The 18994-nt window shown below is 39.7% G+C and overlaps 1 protein-coding gene across 2 annotated transcripts in view; it reads right to left on the bottom strand.

The window, feature by feature from the left end:
• The window catches only part of Mnat1 (MNAT1 component of CDK activating kinase), a 120275-nt gene that overhangs the window by 60165 nt on the left and 41116 nt on the right, over window positions 1-18994 (bottom strand). The window contains exons 4-6 of one of the 2 annotated variants that reach the window (XM_050153689.1): window positions 13213-13316; window positions 8643-8783; window positions 1630-1755 (exon numbers count right to left, since the gene is read on the bottom strand). In XM_050153689.1, the coding sequence (XP_050009646.1) occupies window positions 1630-1755; window positions 8643-8783; window positions 13213-13316 (371 nt within the window). The remainder of the gene's footprint in view (window positions 1-1629; window positions 1756-8642; window positions 8784-13212; window positions 13317-18994) is intronic. The other variant, XM_050153691.1, reaches the window with a different exon arrangement.

Below are 18994 nucleotides of genomic sequence, written 5' to 3'. Positions count from 1 at the left end.
AAAAAAAAAAAAAAAAAAAAAAAAAAAAAAAAAAAAAAAAAAAAAAAAACAAAAAACAAACAAACAAAAAAACAGAGAGAGAGAGAGAAGAGAAGCGAAGAAAAGAAAAGAGAAGAGAAGAGAAGAAAAGAAAAGAAAAGAAAAGAAAAGAAAAGAAGCAGTGTGGTTTAGTTCAGTGACTCACTCCTTTAACCAAAACACCTGGGAGGTGGAGACAGAAGATTGGCTTAAGACCATCTCCCACTACATCAAGAGTTCAAGGGCAGTTTGGGCTACTTAAAATTAGGTCTCAAAAAGTGAAAGTTGAAAAAAGTTCCTGAGAATTGACTAGAATGAGCAAGCATGACAGAGGAAACATTTTGTTACTAGTGTCTTTTGTCTATATAACAGCCATTTCTTACATAGGGTTTGGTTTGTTTGCTACACAATTGCTAAAACTAAAGTTGCAAAAGATAAAAAGAAACAATCTGTACGTTCATTCACCACAATATCAAAGTGACCAATATTTCCAGTCTATAAAATTCACTAAGAGTTTTCATGATTTTCTTTTAAGATCATCTGTCCATTCATTCAGTCTCCAACCATCCATTCAACAAACTAGCTTCCAAACAAGAGTTATGGAAGAAGAGAGGAAAACTGACAATTTAAATATGATGATTGAAGGGCTTAATATAAAGAAATGTTCATGGGAAATGCTGGGACAGTGGTGGTGCAAGGAAGAAAATTACAGAGACCATAACTAGCACAAGATGAAAACAAGATGCTACAGAATACTGCAAAATGCTAATTTTATTTCACACTTTCAGAATGCTGTATAAACGTCAAACAGCAGTTAAGGAACACAGCATTCAGTCCTCAGCACCATCTTGAAAAGAAGCAAGTGAATTAACGTTATAGATGAGAAGCCTGATGACTTGAACTTGATGCCCAAAACCTCCACAGCTGAAGAAAGAATCAACTCCTACAAGTTGTCCTCTGACCTCCACACATGCACCCTGACACATGTACATACACCTAGACCCCCCCAAACATATGTATTTAAAAAGTTATAAAAGTAAAAACTGATAATTCTTAAACTATAGCAAAAAAACTTCATATAGTCTTACTTGTGAATGACTAAATTTAGACAATGTTTTAATTCAAATCACTCTATCCTTAAAGAGTATAGAAACTACAAATGGCTTTTTTAAAAATGTATTTATGTAGAAAATAACTGTCTGCAGAGAAGTATAAAGCAATCCACTGTTCCTATTTTATACCAGCAGATAAATAGTATATAATATAACCATATTTATGCACTTTTCTTTCACCTACAATTACAAGTTTATAAACTAATAACAACAGGACCAAGGGTGTAGCTTAATGAAACAGCACCTGCCTAGCACATGCAACACACACACCCACGCCACACCAATCCATACCATAATGAATAAAACTGCTTTGCACACTTAGAAACACATTACTTTTCTCTTTCCTTATACTATACGTGTCCACACTTCCAGACATTTGGCCTAGGACATAGGGGCTCTTCAACATTTCAGCTGTTCACGTCACTGTAGAAATTACTAGGGAATTTAAAAGCATAGTCCTGAAAACTCTCCTTCAAACAGCAATTAAAATATGGCTTACCATTTTAATGCCTGTGGAAAATGTGACTGGCTTCGTGGACCTGGGCTTCTCTAACTGCATTTCCAGCTGAGTAGATCTGTCTTTATGCTGAGCCAAGAGCAGAGCGACAGGGAGGTCAGAGCTCTCCTGTAAGAAAAGTTCAGTGTGAAACTTAAAACGGAAAGACTAAAACAACAACTTTCAAAGTCTGCCTCTTCTGTGAGCACATGATGTCAACTAAATACTCACTTCATGGAGAATGCTTTACAAAAGAATATTAACATTCCATAATAAAAAGGTTGCTATAGACTCATAAATCAAAGTAACCTGCAAACAAGTATTTTATAAAATCCACATTAAAGATAATATAATAAGGTCCTATTTCATCTAGCCATCAACCCATTTATTAAAGAAAGAAAGCAAATCATGCAAAGAGCAGTAGAAAGGGCTATAACTTAGATCAGAGGTTTGTCTGAGACACATTCTTTTTGCCCGGACTTCAGACCATTTGAAATGTTTCCCATTAGATTTCACCTGAGGCTGTTTGCAAATAATCCTTGTTCTGTTTTGCACAATGGGACTATTGTAAGTACCACCACATGTATATTTTATTCTTAAATTTTAAATCACATTTTAGTCAAGTAACAAAATGATAAACATTTAATATCATATACTGATACTAGCCAGGACCATTGTTTACACAAATCTGTATGCACCCCTATTTTGAGCAGCAAACCACTTATCTTAATGAGGAGACTGTTATTTATCCTGTTCAGAATGAAGCACTTACATGTTTGTGGTGCTGTGGAGCTAAACTAAAATATAACTAGACTTTCACCTTTCTGAGGTTTCAGTTAAATGAGAATCCAGAAACACGTGCAGAGAAAGGACCTCTCCAGCTCCACCCTTCCCATACGAGAGTTTATATTCTGTGTCCAGAAACAAAGATAAAAAATAATCAAAACAATACAAAACCCCACCCCTTTTCTATGTGAAAGGCTACACAGCAAGTGCATGGCCAGCTTGGCCACTTATTGAGGTCATCTAAAAATAAAAAATAGAGAAGAGACACAGCTTGGTGATGCAGCTCTGTGCCTAACGTATCTAAAACTCTAAGTTCACCCCACAGGGCCACCCAAAAGCAAGGTATTGAGCATTAAAAATAGCCGACACCCAGAATTTAATCCTCAAGAAACTCCCATGTTAACATCTTATGATATAAAAGCAAACATTACAGAGTCTCACTTTCTTCCCAAATCTAACCCAGGAATAGTTTGTAGACATACATGTCGGTGACCAGTGCATTTAAAGTGACTGTTTAGGAGTTCCAGCATAGGAACAGGAACAGCAACTCAGTCAACGGCTATTTGAGAATGAAGATGCACATCGAGACTGTTCAGTTTTTTAAACTGCATTTCTTTATCTGTGTGCATGTTACAGAGCATGTGCAGAGACCAACAGACAGCGAGCAGGACTTGTTTCTCTCCTTTCACTAACATTAAGATTGTATAATACAGCAGGGCATGGGGGTACAGGGCATGTAATACCTAATAGGAAAAGCAGGAGTTCTAGGCCAACCTTAGCTACACAGTGAGTCCAAGGCACCCTAGACAACTTAAGGTCCTGTTTTGTAAAACAAAAACCAGGGGCTGGAGAAATGGTTTAGCAGTTAGGAGCACTGACTGCTCTTCCAGAGGACCCAAGTTCAAGTCCCAACACCCACATGGCAGTTCCCAACTATCTGTAACTTCAGTTTCAGGAGATGTGACATCCTCACACATACATACATACATACATACATACATACATGTAAAACACCAATGCACATAAAATTTAGAAAGAAGAAAAGAAGGAGGGAGGGAAGGAGAGAGGGAGGGAGGGAGGAAGGGAGGGAGGGAGGGAGGGAGGGAGGGAGGGAGGGAGGGACGGACGGAAGGAAGGAAGAAAGACAAAACCAAAATAATTTTCCAAGAGCAATATCACAAAAATTAAAACATAAAGGACACAAATTTCTTTATAAAACAGATCCTAAACCTAGATAGGTTGTTGTCCTACATTAGATAGCTACCTTTGCTATCTACTGGAGAGGAATAATAAAGGTGAATAAGACGTAGTATGAGAATAGTTTTCAATACCTTTCACTTCCTAAGGCTGAAATTTTAGACCTCCACTAGGCATTTTGTATAATCCAAAACATTGAAGAAAACCTTAAATGGGCTAGAGCCAAAAATATCTTTTTAATATCTTTTCAGGTGCACACTTGAAAAGAAAAAAAATATTCTTGGCTAAAAAAATAAACCATTGGGTCAAAAAGACAGTTGGACAGGTAAAGGTGTTTTTGCCCAAAAGCCTGGAGACCTGATTCCCCAGGATATCACCAGAGTTTGATCCCCCAGAACTCATAAAGACAGAAGAAATAAACCAACTCCACATTCATGCCCAAACACACACACTATGCACTCACACACATAATAACTAGTTAACTGATGTCTTAAAGTCATCACTGGGCTGTAGAAATGACGCAATGGTTAAAAGCACTTGCTGTTCATACACAGGACCTGACTTTAGAACTAAATTCTCCATTTCAAAGTGTGAGCCTTAGCATTTAATGACTGAGCCATCTGTCTGGCCCAAAGACCTATGTTGGGCTCCCAGCACCACACTGGGCTGCTCATAACAGCCTACAATTTCAGCTCCAGGGATGAAAGACCTCCTCTGGCCTCTGGGAGTACTTGTGCACACATGCGTGTACCCATACACAGATATACATACACATAAATAATAAAGCATTTTAAAAGTTAAATCACTGGCTTCTTGTTGATATTTGCAAATGAATGCAAATACTTATAGAATGAGAATTTATTCTTAAAAAAAAAAACAAAAATTTCATATATAAAAGCAAGAAAATGGGGCTGGAGATATGTCTCAACTTGCTGTTCTTTCAGGGAACACCAAGTTCAGTTCCCAGCACTTACATTAGGCAGCTAACCCACACATACAAATACACACACACACACACACATACAATTTTTTAAAAATTGTTTAACCTAAGACAGTGTGCTCACTTCAAATAAGTTGCTAGCCAAGGCTGGTTTATTATAATCCTAGTTCCTCATTCACATTAAAAGGAACTGAGTGTTTAAATGTCTTGATAGCTGAAATTTTATAAAACTAAGTATTCTAGGTATCTCAGTTTAATACCGAGCCACATAATTTACTCTCCTACTTTAGCACTCAAAATTTGGAGCCTGGATGCCTTTGTTAAAACAGAATTAAGCACGGGCTCTGATGACAGCTATGTCTCCAGAGTAGACTCAGCCTGTAAAACCTGCTCCGGGAACAAGGCATATGCAAGTCCAGTTTGGGGTTGCTTCTCCGCTCTGACCATCGCACTTCACCTTGGAAGGCTGCAGAACCCACAGTAATTGCCTAAGGGCACACTGTTTAATATTTAAAGAAATTTTAATAAGACTGCCTGTAACACTCATTAAAAGCTTTATAATGACCATTTTTAAAGATTATTTTAACTGACTTTAAGCTAGCCATCTGGCAAACAATATTCCTAATAAGAATCAGCTACTGCATTTGACAACAGCATTAACTCATAAAATTTAAGACATAAACGGAACAGAATTTTCAAACAGGAATATAAAAAGATTTAATAACACAGAACCTGATTAAAAATCTTTTTCCAAACTATTAAAAAAATTGAATTTACAGTTTGGATTAAAATAAATGGACTTTTTAGCCAACACTATGGCAAATGCAAAGCCATAAACATTCAGACTGTAACATAAACCCTTCACATGCAGTACAGTGTGCTGTCAGGGCTTTTCAGGTTAAAAGGTGACTTTGGGCACAAAGACCAAACTCAGGAACAGAAAGAAAAGAATTCTAATAAGTCATCCTTGCGTAAGTGTGGTCCGGGGAACAACTCAAAAGCTAAATCTTCTAGGCACACTTACAAATGTCAATGCTAGCTTTCCGTTTTTATAAAAATTTAACATGAACACATAGAAAAATACATTTTCACTTCTTTAATACAGATTAATCAAGATAAAATAAACTTAATTAAGTCAGCCAAGGATTAAAAGAAACAAAAATTTTAATAAAGATTGAAATATTAATAACACTATAAATCTATAGACAAATTTAAAAGTTGGGAATAAAAAGCCCAACTGCAGTGGTATTGTACTAATAATGAATATAGTGAATTGTGAAGAACTATTTAAACACATGTTACATGGTCGAAACAGTGGAGAAAATATGTGCAGTAATGACTTGCAGGTGAAGAAAACAGGAAGCGAGAGGAGGGAACTCACAAGAACCGGTATTAACTCCAGATTATACACAATGTACAACACGGCAAGAACTCTTACTTCATGCTTCGCTGCATCTGAGGGAGCCTGAGGCCAAGAGCAGCTCACCGAGGCAGCGGCTCGGTGCTTTTGAGGACTACAAGAGCTAATGAAAGGCTGCTCCAGAACGGGGCAGTGGCCGAAGCAAACATCCTTCCAGCTTCTTCCAGCTTCCTCTGCCAACAAACTTACACGCAAATTCACTTTCTACTCATAGCAAGTGGGGAGGGTTTTTAGACTACATTTTTATTTATTTGTGTGGGTCCCACGTGGATGTCAGAGGACAACTTGTGAAGGTCAGTTCTTTCCCTCCACCAAGTGACTCCTGAGGACTGAACTCAGGTTGTCAGGCTTGATAGAAAGCGCAATATTGCAAGATCAACTCACCAGCCCTAGATAGACTTTTATGGTGAGACTTTGTGTCTAATCCTCATTAATCCTCTTATTCTTATTCTTCTTTATCACCTACATCTAACTTAAGATGTAACCTTGCATTTTATTTTACCTCTGGTTAACTGTCTTAAAATGCTTTTCGAACAAAGCCACAATAGAAAATAGATTTACATTTCCTCCCTCACAGAATAACAACAGCGCAACTAAGACTGGGAGCATTTCAACACTGAAGAAATGCCTCGTGGAAAATGAATGTGTGAAGACAGACTGGAAAGGAAATAATGCAGAAACACCTTCCCAGAGAGAAACGTTTTCTAGCTTGTGATGTCACCAGCATCACTAAGGGTTAGAATATGTTTCAATAATAAAGTGTCAATTCCATGAACCACTTCTCAGACCATACACTTACTGCTGTTTGCTAACAAAGCTGAATACAGAGCTAACTGCTAGGAAGTACTAATATTCTAATAACACTCACATTTCACCCAAATAGATTATTTTTCATGCAAAAATATGACATGCAGTCACTATATTTCAGCACATAACCAACACATTCAAAATCAGCTTGGGAAACTATTAAGAGGAAATGCTCTAAAAACAATGTTTTAATAAGCTTAGAGACAAATAAACAATCTACTGAGTATTGTTTATATTTATGTCAGTTATACTGTTATAAAGTTATAACATTATGAGATGAATATAGACAAAAAGCTGAAAAGGGGAAGGAAAAAGAAAGAGGGGATGGAGTAGGAAGGAGAGGGGGGAGGGGAAGAGGGAAAGAAACAGGAATGCTATACCACCCGATACAACAGACCTTCACTTTGACAGCCTTTTCGTTTGGTTGGTTTTGGTTTTGGTTTTGGTTTTTCCGACAGGCTTTGTGCGCTTAACAGCCTTAGTTATCTTGGAACTCACTTTGCAGACTAAGCTGGCCTTGAACTCACAGAAACCCATCTGCTCCGCCTCCCAAGTGCTGGGATTAAAGGCTTGAGATACCACACTTGATCATTAACAGCCTTCTTTAAGGTCCAAAAATGTGTCTTGTCCACAAGCATCTTCACATCTTAGGATAGATAACTTTAAATCCATTATAGAAGTTAGCAAGACATAAAAAGGGCGTATATGCGTATATGATAACAATTATAGTTAAAATCATTTTCATGATCCTATCACTTAATTCTCCTTGGGGTAGAAACTGGATATCAAATTAACTTACACTACACCAAATTCTAGGAACACACACATTTTTTGAGCATATACTATAGATGAAGGGGTCATAATTGACCCACAAACGGTAGAATCTACACTCATCCCCTTGAAATGGAACAGGCTCCTTCACTGATCAGTGGGTACACTGTGCCAGTTTCCCAGCCAAGCCTTTCAAACCATACTGTGTCTATTTCTTTACTCTTAGAATACTCCTTCCTACAGCTGAGACACTGGACGAGATGCCCGGCTACAGAAGCCACACAGATGGCACGGCGGCCTGAGAATATACTGCAAAGGAGAGGAATTCTTCTGGTTTTGTTTTGTGAAGACGGGGTCTTACTGTGTGGCTACGGCTGTCCTGGAACTCACGAGTAGACCAGAATGACCTTGAACTCACAGAGATCCACCTGAGTGCTGGGATTAAAGACCTGCACTACCATGCCCACTTGAATTCTTGATTCACAGAATTGTAAGCATAAAAATTATACGGGATGAAGGTTTGAGCGATATGTGTTACTCTTCAGCAGTATATATGATGACATCAATAACTATCAGAACCCAAAAAAAAAGTATTTTCAGGCTGTGGGGGTGCATGACTTTAAACCCAGTACTTGGGAGGCAGAGGTCGGTGGATCTCTGTGAGTTCAACACCAGCCTGGCCTACAGAAAAAGTTCCAAGACACCCAAAGCTGTTACATAGAGAGACCCTGTCTCAAAAGACCCCCACTGCCAAAAAGAATAACTAACAAAAGTTAAAGGGACACCTGTTCAGCAGGTAAAGGCCCTCACTTGCCTTGCAAGCCCACCAACCTGAGTTTGATCCTCAGAACCCACATAAAGCAGGAAACCAACTCCACAACACTGTCCTCTGGCCTCTACACAACATCACAGCATGCACATGTTCTCAGCAGCCCCGTCCTTGCACGCAATAATAATAATTTTTTAATTTAAATGTATTAGGAAAAAGTTGGAAGTAAACTAGAGTAGGAAGACTCTGAACCGCCATTAAAAGCCATTTTCCATCAAATCCACGGGAAGATTAGTTTTTAAGTGGTAAGTAGCATTAATACTGACTAGCTCGTCTAGAAAGGCCTGCTTGTTCTTCCTTTTCAGAATCTGCTGCAGTTCTTCTTCCTTCTGGATAAACAGTCTTCGCTGCTCACTTTCCTGTCGTTCCACTTCCAGCGCTTCCTCCAATTCCTCCTGCTCCCGAGTCTAAAGAGGAAGGCACATAAGAAATGGAGTGACTGTACCAACCAACAGCAATCCTACGCTGTACTCTACTGAAAACATAAAGCGGTTTCATCACTTGTGCTTTAGTAATCTAACAGTTCTACACAGAATAAACTAGAATACTTATTATTTCATGTGAGCCTGTACTATCTCAGAGAAGGACAAACAGCAAACCAAGTAGACTAAGTCCAGAAACTGAAATGGAGTAACTGGTTAATACTGGGTGAGGTGGGGGAGGTAAATTGTAATTATTATAGATAATTTAAAGTCATTTAACTTATGGAACTTCACATGGATTTTCTTTTTCAGTTCATGTATTCAGCAAATTCCTCCTTCAACAAAACACCAAACTGTCTAAGGAGAAAAAGGAACTGCACTCCTGTACTATAAACTTGGTATGTGCAAAGTCAAGCAGCCAGGCTCACTGTAGTCCTATTCTGACGACAACCGCACACCTCAAATGAACTCATTCTCAGAGCCATTCAGTTTACTTTCTTTTCCATTCTCCTTCAGTACGCTGCTAAGTCTTGTGATTCTCCCAACCATTTTTACAAATTCCTATACCCTGTTAATAAGTCAAAGCTTTTAATACACGCTCCCATTGAGAAGGGAATCCAAACGTCATCTAGAAGGATTAATAAGAGCATCTGTAAAAAGACATAATGTGTCGGAGTGTTTGCAGATAAGTGCATCAGGTGTGGATACAGCATACACAGTGTATGCAGCAATGATGCTATTAATCTGCTGACAAGTTTTCCCTGAAACTCTAAGTATAAATAGAAAGGGTGTCATACAGTGCTGCTGGTGAACTGTGTCCCATGAAAAGAGAGGCTAAAGAGTGACATCCTGGCACTAATAAATATGACACTTTATTTTGATGGGGGTGAAAGGGGAGCTCTGTGCTGATTTAATCAAGTTAAGATAACATCCTTCTGGAAACCTGGACACAGCCACATGGGGAGAAGCACATGTGAAGACCGACAAAGCATGACAAAGCCTGCTGGCTACCACCAGAGGCTAAGAGAGAGACACCATGGCCCTGCTGACACTTGGATTTCAGATTTCTAGCCTCCATAATAGTGAAAAGAATAATATATAGGCCACCTGGGTTTTGGCAATTTGTTCCAGTAGCCCTAGGAAGGCCATACATTGTTTGAGAACTTCAACCAGTAGATACTGAAGCCTCTTCCCCCAACAGTACAACAACCTATTAGCAAACAGGGCAAAGATATGAAACAAGTTAGATTATCTTCTGGTGTGACTAAGTCATGAGATATAGGAAAATGTTTTAAATAAAGCTAGAGAGCAAAAGAGAAGGAAGATCATGGCACTTTTCTATAAAACACAAAAGGACACCTGGGAAGACATTACAAGAATCCAAGGAGTGGATTTCTAAGATGACTTGAGGCAGTAAGACAAGATGTGTAGATCAACAGAACTGGGTTCAAGCTAAATAGGAAGACTGGGTAGAACAGTATTCAAAAGAGGTTTTTTTTAATGGTTACTTAATTATGTAATAATAGAATTATTAGAAGAGCCTGGTTTAGAAATAAGCCATCAACAAAACATGGCGAGTGAACGATGGCTTGAGCACTGATGGAGGCTAGCACCAGTCACTGAAGTGCAGAATACAAGACAAGACAGACTTAAGTGAGAAGATACCAGAAGAGACAAAGAAGGACATAATACGATGATTTTTAAAAATTAACATAAAAGAAAATATGAAAGCTACATATGCAGTCGATATCACAGCACCTAATTATATAAAGCATGTAATATGACAACTGAGGGGAGAACTAGGTAGCAACACAAGAAAAAATTTAAATTGTCCATTTTTAATTAATGGAAAAAGTACCCAAACAGAACTGTCAATAAACAGAGACCAAAAACATTTCTTTATACAAAATGGTACAAAAATACATACACAGAACATTCTACTTAACAGAAGCAGACTATACAATCTTTTCCATAACATACAAAACTTTGGCCAGGACAGATCACAAAATAAGTCTGAGAAATTTTAGGGAAACTTAACCACATATAATAAATACTTTTGTGTTTTTACCTATGTGAAGTATACAAAACAGCCAAACTCGGAGCTAGGAAGAAAGCTTAGTTGGTAAAGTCTAAGGATAGAAATGAGCTTGATCAGTGCTCAAATGCAAACTTAACTGCCCAGAGAATAACAACACAGACAGACACTAGCAATAACAACCGTCTACCTTAAACATCCATTCCTTAAGAAGTACAGCTTACTGTAATGTCAAAATAGGTTTGCTACAGTAATGTGAATATCCCCTAACTAATGCATCTATACAGTACAGCTGTATTTCTAGGAATTTAAATTTCTGCTTAAATTCCTGTGAATATAACTGCTTTTAAAAAAAGGGTAGTTTCTTATAGTATTATATAAAACATCCACACTGATTTCCACAGAGGGCTGCACCATATGATCCAGCTATACCCTTCCTGGGTCTGTACTCAAAGGAGTCCATCCACATCACATCTGAAAGACACTTACTCATCCACAATCATTTCTGATCTATTCACAATAGCCAGGAAGTGGAAACAGCCATTTTGTTGTGATGCCCATCAATTGATGAACAGATAGTGAAAATATGGTAATATTTACACAATAGAATATTATTCAGCTATAAAAAAAATTAACCCAAGGTTTAGTGACGTGTGCTTTTAATCCCAGCACCCAGAGGCAAGTGGATCTCTGAGTTTGAAGCCAGCCTGGTCTACAGAGTGAATTCCAGGACAACCAGGGCTACACAGAAGGACCCATAGAGGATGAAATTTGCAGGTAAACGGTTGGAGCTGGAGACAATCATTTTGAGTGAGCTACTCCAAACCTAGAAGATGTCACATGTTCTCTCATCTGTGGATGTTAGCTTTGAATCTTCAGGGGTGTGCTTCATTTGTAATGTCCATACACATCACTAAGGGGCCATGGGGAGGGGCTTCTGCACTGCCATAAAGGGCTAAAAGGGAATAGCGGAATAGGAATGGTTAAACTGGAAGCAGAGGGGAGGGCAGAGGATGTATAGTAGAGAAGGGTAAACAACACTAAAGACCTTTCAAGAAAGATATATAGAAACCTACTACTATAGAAGCATTCTAAAATATATACACACACACATAAAGAGTTAAAATTAAGCTATACTATTAAAGTATAACAATATTCCTAATAAACTTGAGAGGTTAACAAATAAATAGCCCAATACCAGATATGAGCTACTTCTTTTGGAATTACTGGCCAGTAAAGTCCCACAGAAGCCCAAACATTAAAGGCTATTACCAATACTACTGGTTACCTTCCAGAATTTGACAGTAAAAAGAAACATACTTGAGTCCTAGAACCTGGTGAAAGCAGGCCAGCACGAAACTAAAAGCTTCATCCCTACACCCAGTGTTCATGGTGCGGAAAGGTGCTATGCAAGCTGCCAGAGAGAAACCATCATCAGTCTTCCTAGCTGTGAACCCTGGGAGACATAACTGTCCTGGAAAGACACAGCCACTGGTACAATAGGGACACAGACATCATGATGAGTAACAACCACCTTCTCATTGGATTTAAGTCCTGCTCCATAAGATGGAATCCATACTTAGCACCATTGTTGGGCTAAGAACTTACAGCTAGATAGGCAATAGGCCCTAAGAGAGAATCCACTACTATTATGCCACTAAATGGATATAGGGTTAAACCATTTCCTAATGACTTAGTATTATACCCATAGATCAACACATCAGTCAACCGCAATTTGAGAAACTTCTGTTTGCAGTAGATGGTGATTAACAGAGATCCAAAATGGGCCAAGGCACAAAAACCAAGAGACTGCAGAGTGCTCAGTCCCACCTGGAACATATATGCTGCACACCCCCTCCCAAGGCTGAGGGACCAATGGAAAAGAGGTCGCGGGAAGAGTCTAAGAGCCAGAAGAAGTAGACAACTACAAGGAGACGGTGTCTTCTGAACACTTCAGAGCAGCTGCACAAAGGACCTGATAGCCATACCAAGCCCAAGGCAGACCAAGTCTCAGCATGGAGAGGAAGCTGGACCCACAATCCCACCCCTGGCCATGGAGCCATTGGCGATCAACAGCTGTTGTGAGAGGAAGAAACAATTTTCTCTGCAAGTGTAGCTCCTGGTAACACTCCAGTGGAAGACCACACATGCAGGAACACTTGAGCAGCACAAATTTCTTCTGAAATACTTTTTGATAATGGACACAAAGATGGATAGGTAAGGAAGGGAGGGGTAAATTGAGGAAGAGTCATGAAGAGTGGGGGTGAATATGATTAGAATACATTGTATAAAACACTCCAAGGACTAATAAAATCTTTTTAAGTACTATGCAAAAATTTTTGTTACTCATACAAAAGAAGAAAATACTTAGCAACCAACCAGCTTTAACTTATTTTTCTGAATGACATCTTTGTTTTCCTTTTGATATATTTCCATTTTCTTTTTGGTGTTCTCCAAATCTACATTGTTGGTCAAGTTGAAGACTGTAAAAGAAAGGAAACAATATGAAATAATTTTAATACAAATTTTAAGGTGACTATAAAAGCCAAATATTCAGTATTTTGACTTCTTCCTCATTGGAGTCTCAGTCTTTATCCTTCTGCTGTGCCTTTTAATCATCTACCATTTTTATTGGGTCACTCATGACAACCTTGAACTCTAGGTCCAGGAAACCTCTATAGAATATGTAATATAGGCACCTGACTTAACTATTTCACTTCTCTCAATTCATACATTACAGATAGAGGGTTGTGTTTTTTACATTTATTAAATAAGAGAGAGAAGGAGAGTGTGTGTTCCAGAGAGCGCATGTGAAGGTCAGAGGACAGCTGTGGGCATCAGTTCTCTCCTCCCATCACATGGGTTCCAGGAGTGGAACTCAGCCCATCAGGTTTGCAAGAAGTACCTTTACAAATCACTTTGCTGATGGGGGCGCAAGTGATCTGGCCCTTCAAACATGTGTAAAAAATCAGACCCCACTCCTCATCTCTCATATGGATGGATTGCCCTCCCCCATCACCTGGCTCTCACTGCCTGTGGTGGATGGGAGAGCTGGCCCTAAGGTCATGAGAGCATGAGAGCTGGCCCTGCCCCTCACCAACTACAGCACTCAGGAGAATGGGCCCTGCACCTTGCTCTCCCCCAGGCAACACAGTGGTGCTGACCCTGTGCAGGTGAGCCAGCCCTAGGAGCAAGAAAGGAGAGGCCCCTCACATCGGCCATGTGGTGAGGGAAAGGCGACCCCCTTCAACAGGCAGGTGATGGAAAGATGCCACCCCATGCCACCTTTGACAGGCAGGAGAGGTGGCACTGGGGGCACAAGAATGGGAAGGCCGGCCCTGGAGTGTGTCTGAGCAAAACAGTAGAGCTGGCCCTTGTGGGTGGGTGCGGGTGGGCTGCCCAGAGGACATGAGAGCAGGAGAACTGTCCCGCTCCTTGCCGCCTGCTCTAGTGCAGCTAGCTGGCGCTGTGTTGGAGAGCTCACCCTGGTGGTGTCGACACCCAGGCTCAGAAATAAGGCTATGAGCACACACCCCACCCCCGCCAACATCCACCACATCTATGAACTGTTGGAGCATGTGAACGGTCACGACTTGCCAATCCAGAGCTGCAGGATCTCCATTAACAGGACAACAGAATATCCAAGAGGAGTCCCAGTGAGGGCCTAGCACTGATGGTGTAGCAGAACCCAGAGGTCTCGAGCCAGATCAATGACTCACTGCAATAAACACAAGTAAAGATGTACGGACCAAAGGGTATATTGTGTGGCTGACTGGGTCACACTACAGCTTCCACACTGAGACTTGTGTTATTGTTATGTTAGTTTGTTTTGGTTTTTAAGTTTTCTTTTAAATTTTACTTTTTTGAAGGAAGAGGAAGTTACAAGGGCAGAGGGTGGATATGAAGGGATGAGGAGATGGGTAGGACTGGGATGCAAGATATGAAATCCACAAAGAATCAATTAAAAATGTCTAAAAAAATGAAAATTGAAGATAGTCAGGAGCCAATAGAAATACATGCTCTGAATTAGAAACATATTTCTACCTGAAACAAAAGATTTGGTATTTACCCCACACACACACACACACACAAACAAACAAAAACAAAAAACCAATCATTTTGCAGATCCAGTCCCCTTCTGTGAATGCCCCAAACACATTACTTCTTACGAGTCTCTTCAACTTGCTTTCCACTGTGTCACTTTTTTCAGTGTACACATCTTGTTAGACCTACTACAATGCTCCTGCTTATTATCGGTTTATTTTAAACTTGCTGTAAATATAATCCAAAAGTTAATAAATGTCAGTTCTCAGTTAAATTCATATGGTCAGAAGCAATTTGTTTCTTCTGTAATTACAAATGCCATGATAAATCTCAATAAAAACAAAATAGATATTTATTTCATTTTTAACTAAGAAAATTGAAGTACTGGCAATATAACAGAAGTAAATCATGATCTCAGATCATACGAACGCTTTCAAAAATAAGGATCAGGATCATAAAATTGAATTACTGACATAAAAATGTCTTAGATGAAGTAAGCTTATTGAGCCCTAGTGAATCAGGATGGCACGGCAGCCTCAGAGAAGGGGCAGGAGCTAACTTTCTGTGACAACCATCTGACCCTTTATCTGTTTGCTGCTATGGCTCAGATGTTGACCTGACTAATCGAAAATTAAAAGCAAACAAAAAACCTATTCTATTTTCTGAAAGATTTAATGTTATTTAAGTGCAATTTTAAAGTCTTTGGACATTCAGAATTTACAATTAAAGCCCTTCGGGCTTTCTCACCCTTTTAAAATAAGTATTCTCTGCACCCAAAGAATAATCTGGTTATTATGAAGCTAAGAACAAACGTTTGAGAAGATCCCCGGGGCCAGGAGGAACAAAATGTTCTATGTGCACATTGTCATCCCCACAGAGAGGGCCTGTTGTTAGGGCCAGAAGAAAGCTCATCTTCATGTGTACCTTCTATTGTAACTTCCTGATATCATCATTCAAAATTACACATTTTAATTTTTATACACGTGCTATTCAAGGAATTCATGATATTTATATACAAAATATCTTCATTTTCATTTTGTGACTCCTAAACATGAACCAGAACTAACCTCCTATCTCTAAGCCTCTCACTGTATGCTTAAGTAACCTTAATGCTACACTTCTGCAAAACCAAAGTCAAACCTCTTTAACACCTAACACCTATCAAAAAGTAGCTCTAGACAATTTCCTTACTGGTGGTGAACTAGTTAATTGGTGTTTTTTTTTTTGTATTTTTGAGACAGGGTTTCTCCTGTCTCAAAAATTTTGTTCTTGTGATTAGCAGAAAAAGTCAACACAGATGGCAGGAACGCTTAAGTCTCTTTGAAAGACAAAGCACAAAGTAGACAGCTACAGAAAAGATTTTGAAAGTAATTCTATTTCTACATTAACAATCAGAACAACACCACATGAAACAGCTGTAGAACCACACCCAGCAGTGTTAGGGCCCCAAAGTAGTGGCCTTATCCTATTCATCATTTCTGCAGACTCCCCATCTCACAAGACAAAACAATAAAAAACATGATTCTACAACGTTCATTAGCTTTTGTAGGGGTAGGGATCGTGTAGAGAGCACAAGCCCACATATGAGCACATGCATGTGGAGGCCAGAGGTCGACCTTAGGCGTCACTTTTCATGACGGCCATTCACCTTGCTTCTTGAGACAGGGTATTTCACTGGCCTAGAATATGCCAAGCAGACTAGGCTGACTGGCCTCAAGCCCCATAGATCTGCTGTCTCTTCCTGCTTAGCACTGGGACTCCAAGCACAAGCCAGGACAGCTACCTGTCCACCTGGGTCCTAGGGGTGAACTCGGGTCCTCATGCTTGCACAGTGAGCACTTTGCCGGGTTCCCAGCATTCCAACTTGCACTATCTTAACACCACTGTGCTAAGAGTTCAAGGCCATATTTCAAGTCATCTGTCTCTTCTTTCTAACGCTCTTTATAATGTCAAATCAGTGCATGTTCTCTCTAAAATGTCTTCTCTATTATGCCCACAACGACAGCCTATTCAATTATTTCCTTATTTCTCATCCACACTACTGAAATGATCCCTAGATGGGAGGCAGAAGCAGGTGAATCTCTGTGAGTTCAAGGCCAGCCAGGTCTACAGAGCAAGTTACAGGACAGCCAGGACTGCAGAGAGAAACCCTGTTGGGGGAGGGTGTCCTTTAAAAACCTTACTGGACGGGCTGGAGAGATGGCTCAGTGGTTAAGAGCATTGCCTGCTCTTCCAAAGGTCCTGAGTTCAATTCCCAGCAACCACATGGTGGCTCACAACCATCTGTAATGAGGCCTGATACCTTCTTCTGGCCTGCAGGCATACATGCAGACAGAATAAATACTGTATACATAATAAATAAATAAATATTTAAAAAACAAAAAACAAAAAAAAACCTTACTGGTTCACTATGAGCCACAGACTCAATTTTCCTGACAGCCAAGTTTACAGAGCTTCTTGTTTCATATTTATCTTTCGAATGGACTTATAGATTTATACGTATGGGTATTTTTGCCTACACACGTCTGTGCAACTTGTGCGTCTCTGGTGCCCTCAGAGGCAGGAAGAGGGCTTCAGATCTCCTGGTACCAGAGTAATTAATAGTTGTATGATCATGTAGGTGCTAAGAATCAAGCCTGGGTCCTCTGAAGAACAGCCAGTGCTCTTAACCACTGAACCATCTCTCGGGCCTTTTTAAACAAATAATAATTGTATATATAGAGAGAATACAATGCTATGTTTGGTATATGTACATACACATGTTGAATTATTACAGCAAGATGGTTAACAAACGTGTCACATCACATGCTCTTTCTTTGTAGTAGACCATTTAATTGATGGTATCTAATTGTGACTTTAATTTGCATTTCCCTGATAATTAGTAATGTTGAGCAGTATTGCATTTATCTGTTAGCTATTTGTATGTTTCCTTTTGAGAACTGTCTACTTCTTAATAAGGTTATTCGTATTTTTGCCATTGAGTTGCCAAAGATTCTTGTAGATTTCAGAGATACTGGGATTTGAATGAGATGTCCCCCATAGCCTCAGACATTTGAATGTTTGGTCCCAGTTGGTAGTGCAGTTTAGAAAGGCTTAGAAGGCATAGCCTTATGGCAGGAAGTGCATCACTGGAGGTGGGCTTTCAGAGATTAAAGATTCTTGCAGTCCCCAGTGCGTGCTCTCTCCACTCAAGGCGAGAGGTTCAAGATGTGAGTTGTCAACTTCTGCTCAAGGTACCATGTCTGCTGACATGCTTCCCTGCCATGATGGTGATGATCCCTCTGGGACAGTGAGCCAAAATAAACTCTTTAAAACATTGCTGAGGTCATGGTACCTTATAACAGCAACAGAAAGGGAACAAATACAGGAGCCAATAGTAGTTGTGTGGTCTGCAAATGTTTTCTCCTCTTCTGTGAACCATCTCTTTATTCTGTTGTCTCCTTTACTCAGTGAAGCTTTTTAATTTAATAAATCTTCTCCTCTTCTCCCTCTTCTCTTCCCCTCTCTGCCCTCTGCTTCTCTCCTTACCTTCTCCCTCGGATTATTTTAACTTAAAAGATACACACCATAACTATGCAATTGTGACAGTTGGTTATAATGTCAGCTTGTCACAAGTTAAAAACATCTGAGCAAGGGGTCTCACTTCATACTGATTACTTCAGTAGAAGTGGGAAGACCACACCAAATGTGGGTGGCACCTTCTGGTGGCAGCCCAGATTTTTAAAAAAGGGACATAGCAAAAGGAAGATTACTTGCTTTTTGCTTGCTTGGCCTCTCTCTTGCTGCCAAATGAATTTACCCTGTGGCTGCTGCCGATGGCCATTCCTGTGTCGATATTAGAAGCAGCATTGCCAGGCTTCTGTCGCTGACTGTGGAACACTAGCTCTCCAACAACCCTCTAGGTCTTCAGCACCAGACAGGGGCTGCTGAGGCACAAAGCCTCATGGACTGAGCAACAACTGAGCTGTCAGCTTCTCCAGTGTGAGACAGCCACTGTGGGACTACTCTTTGGAAAACTGTTCCAACTCAAGGACAAGCAAGAGGTTTTGCAACCTCTCAGATGTGAGATAGCTATTGTTACTATTTCAATGGAAGCTAATTTAATTACATCATATAT

The sequence above is a fragment of the Alexandromys fortis genome, unplaced genomic scaffold (assembly GCF_014885135.2).
Source record: "Alexandromys fortis isolate MF-2015 unplaced genomic scaffold, M_Fortis_MF-2015_v1.1 scaffold_82, whole genome shotgun sequence".
NCBI classification, from domain to species: domain Eukaryota; kingdom Metazoa; phylum Chordata; class Mammalia; order Rodentia; family Cricetidae; genus Alexandromys; species Alexandromys fortis.
Note: the sequence above shows the minus strand (reverse complement) of the source record. Positions and strands in the feature narration are given on the sequence as shown.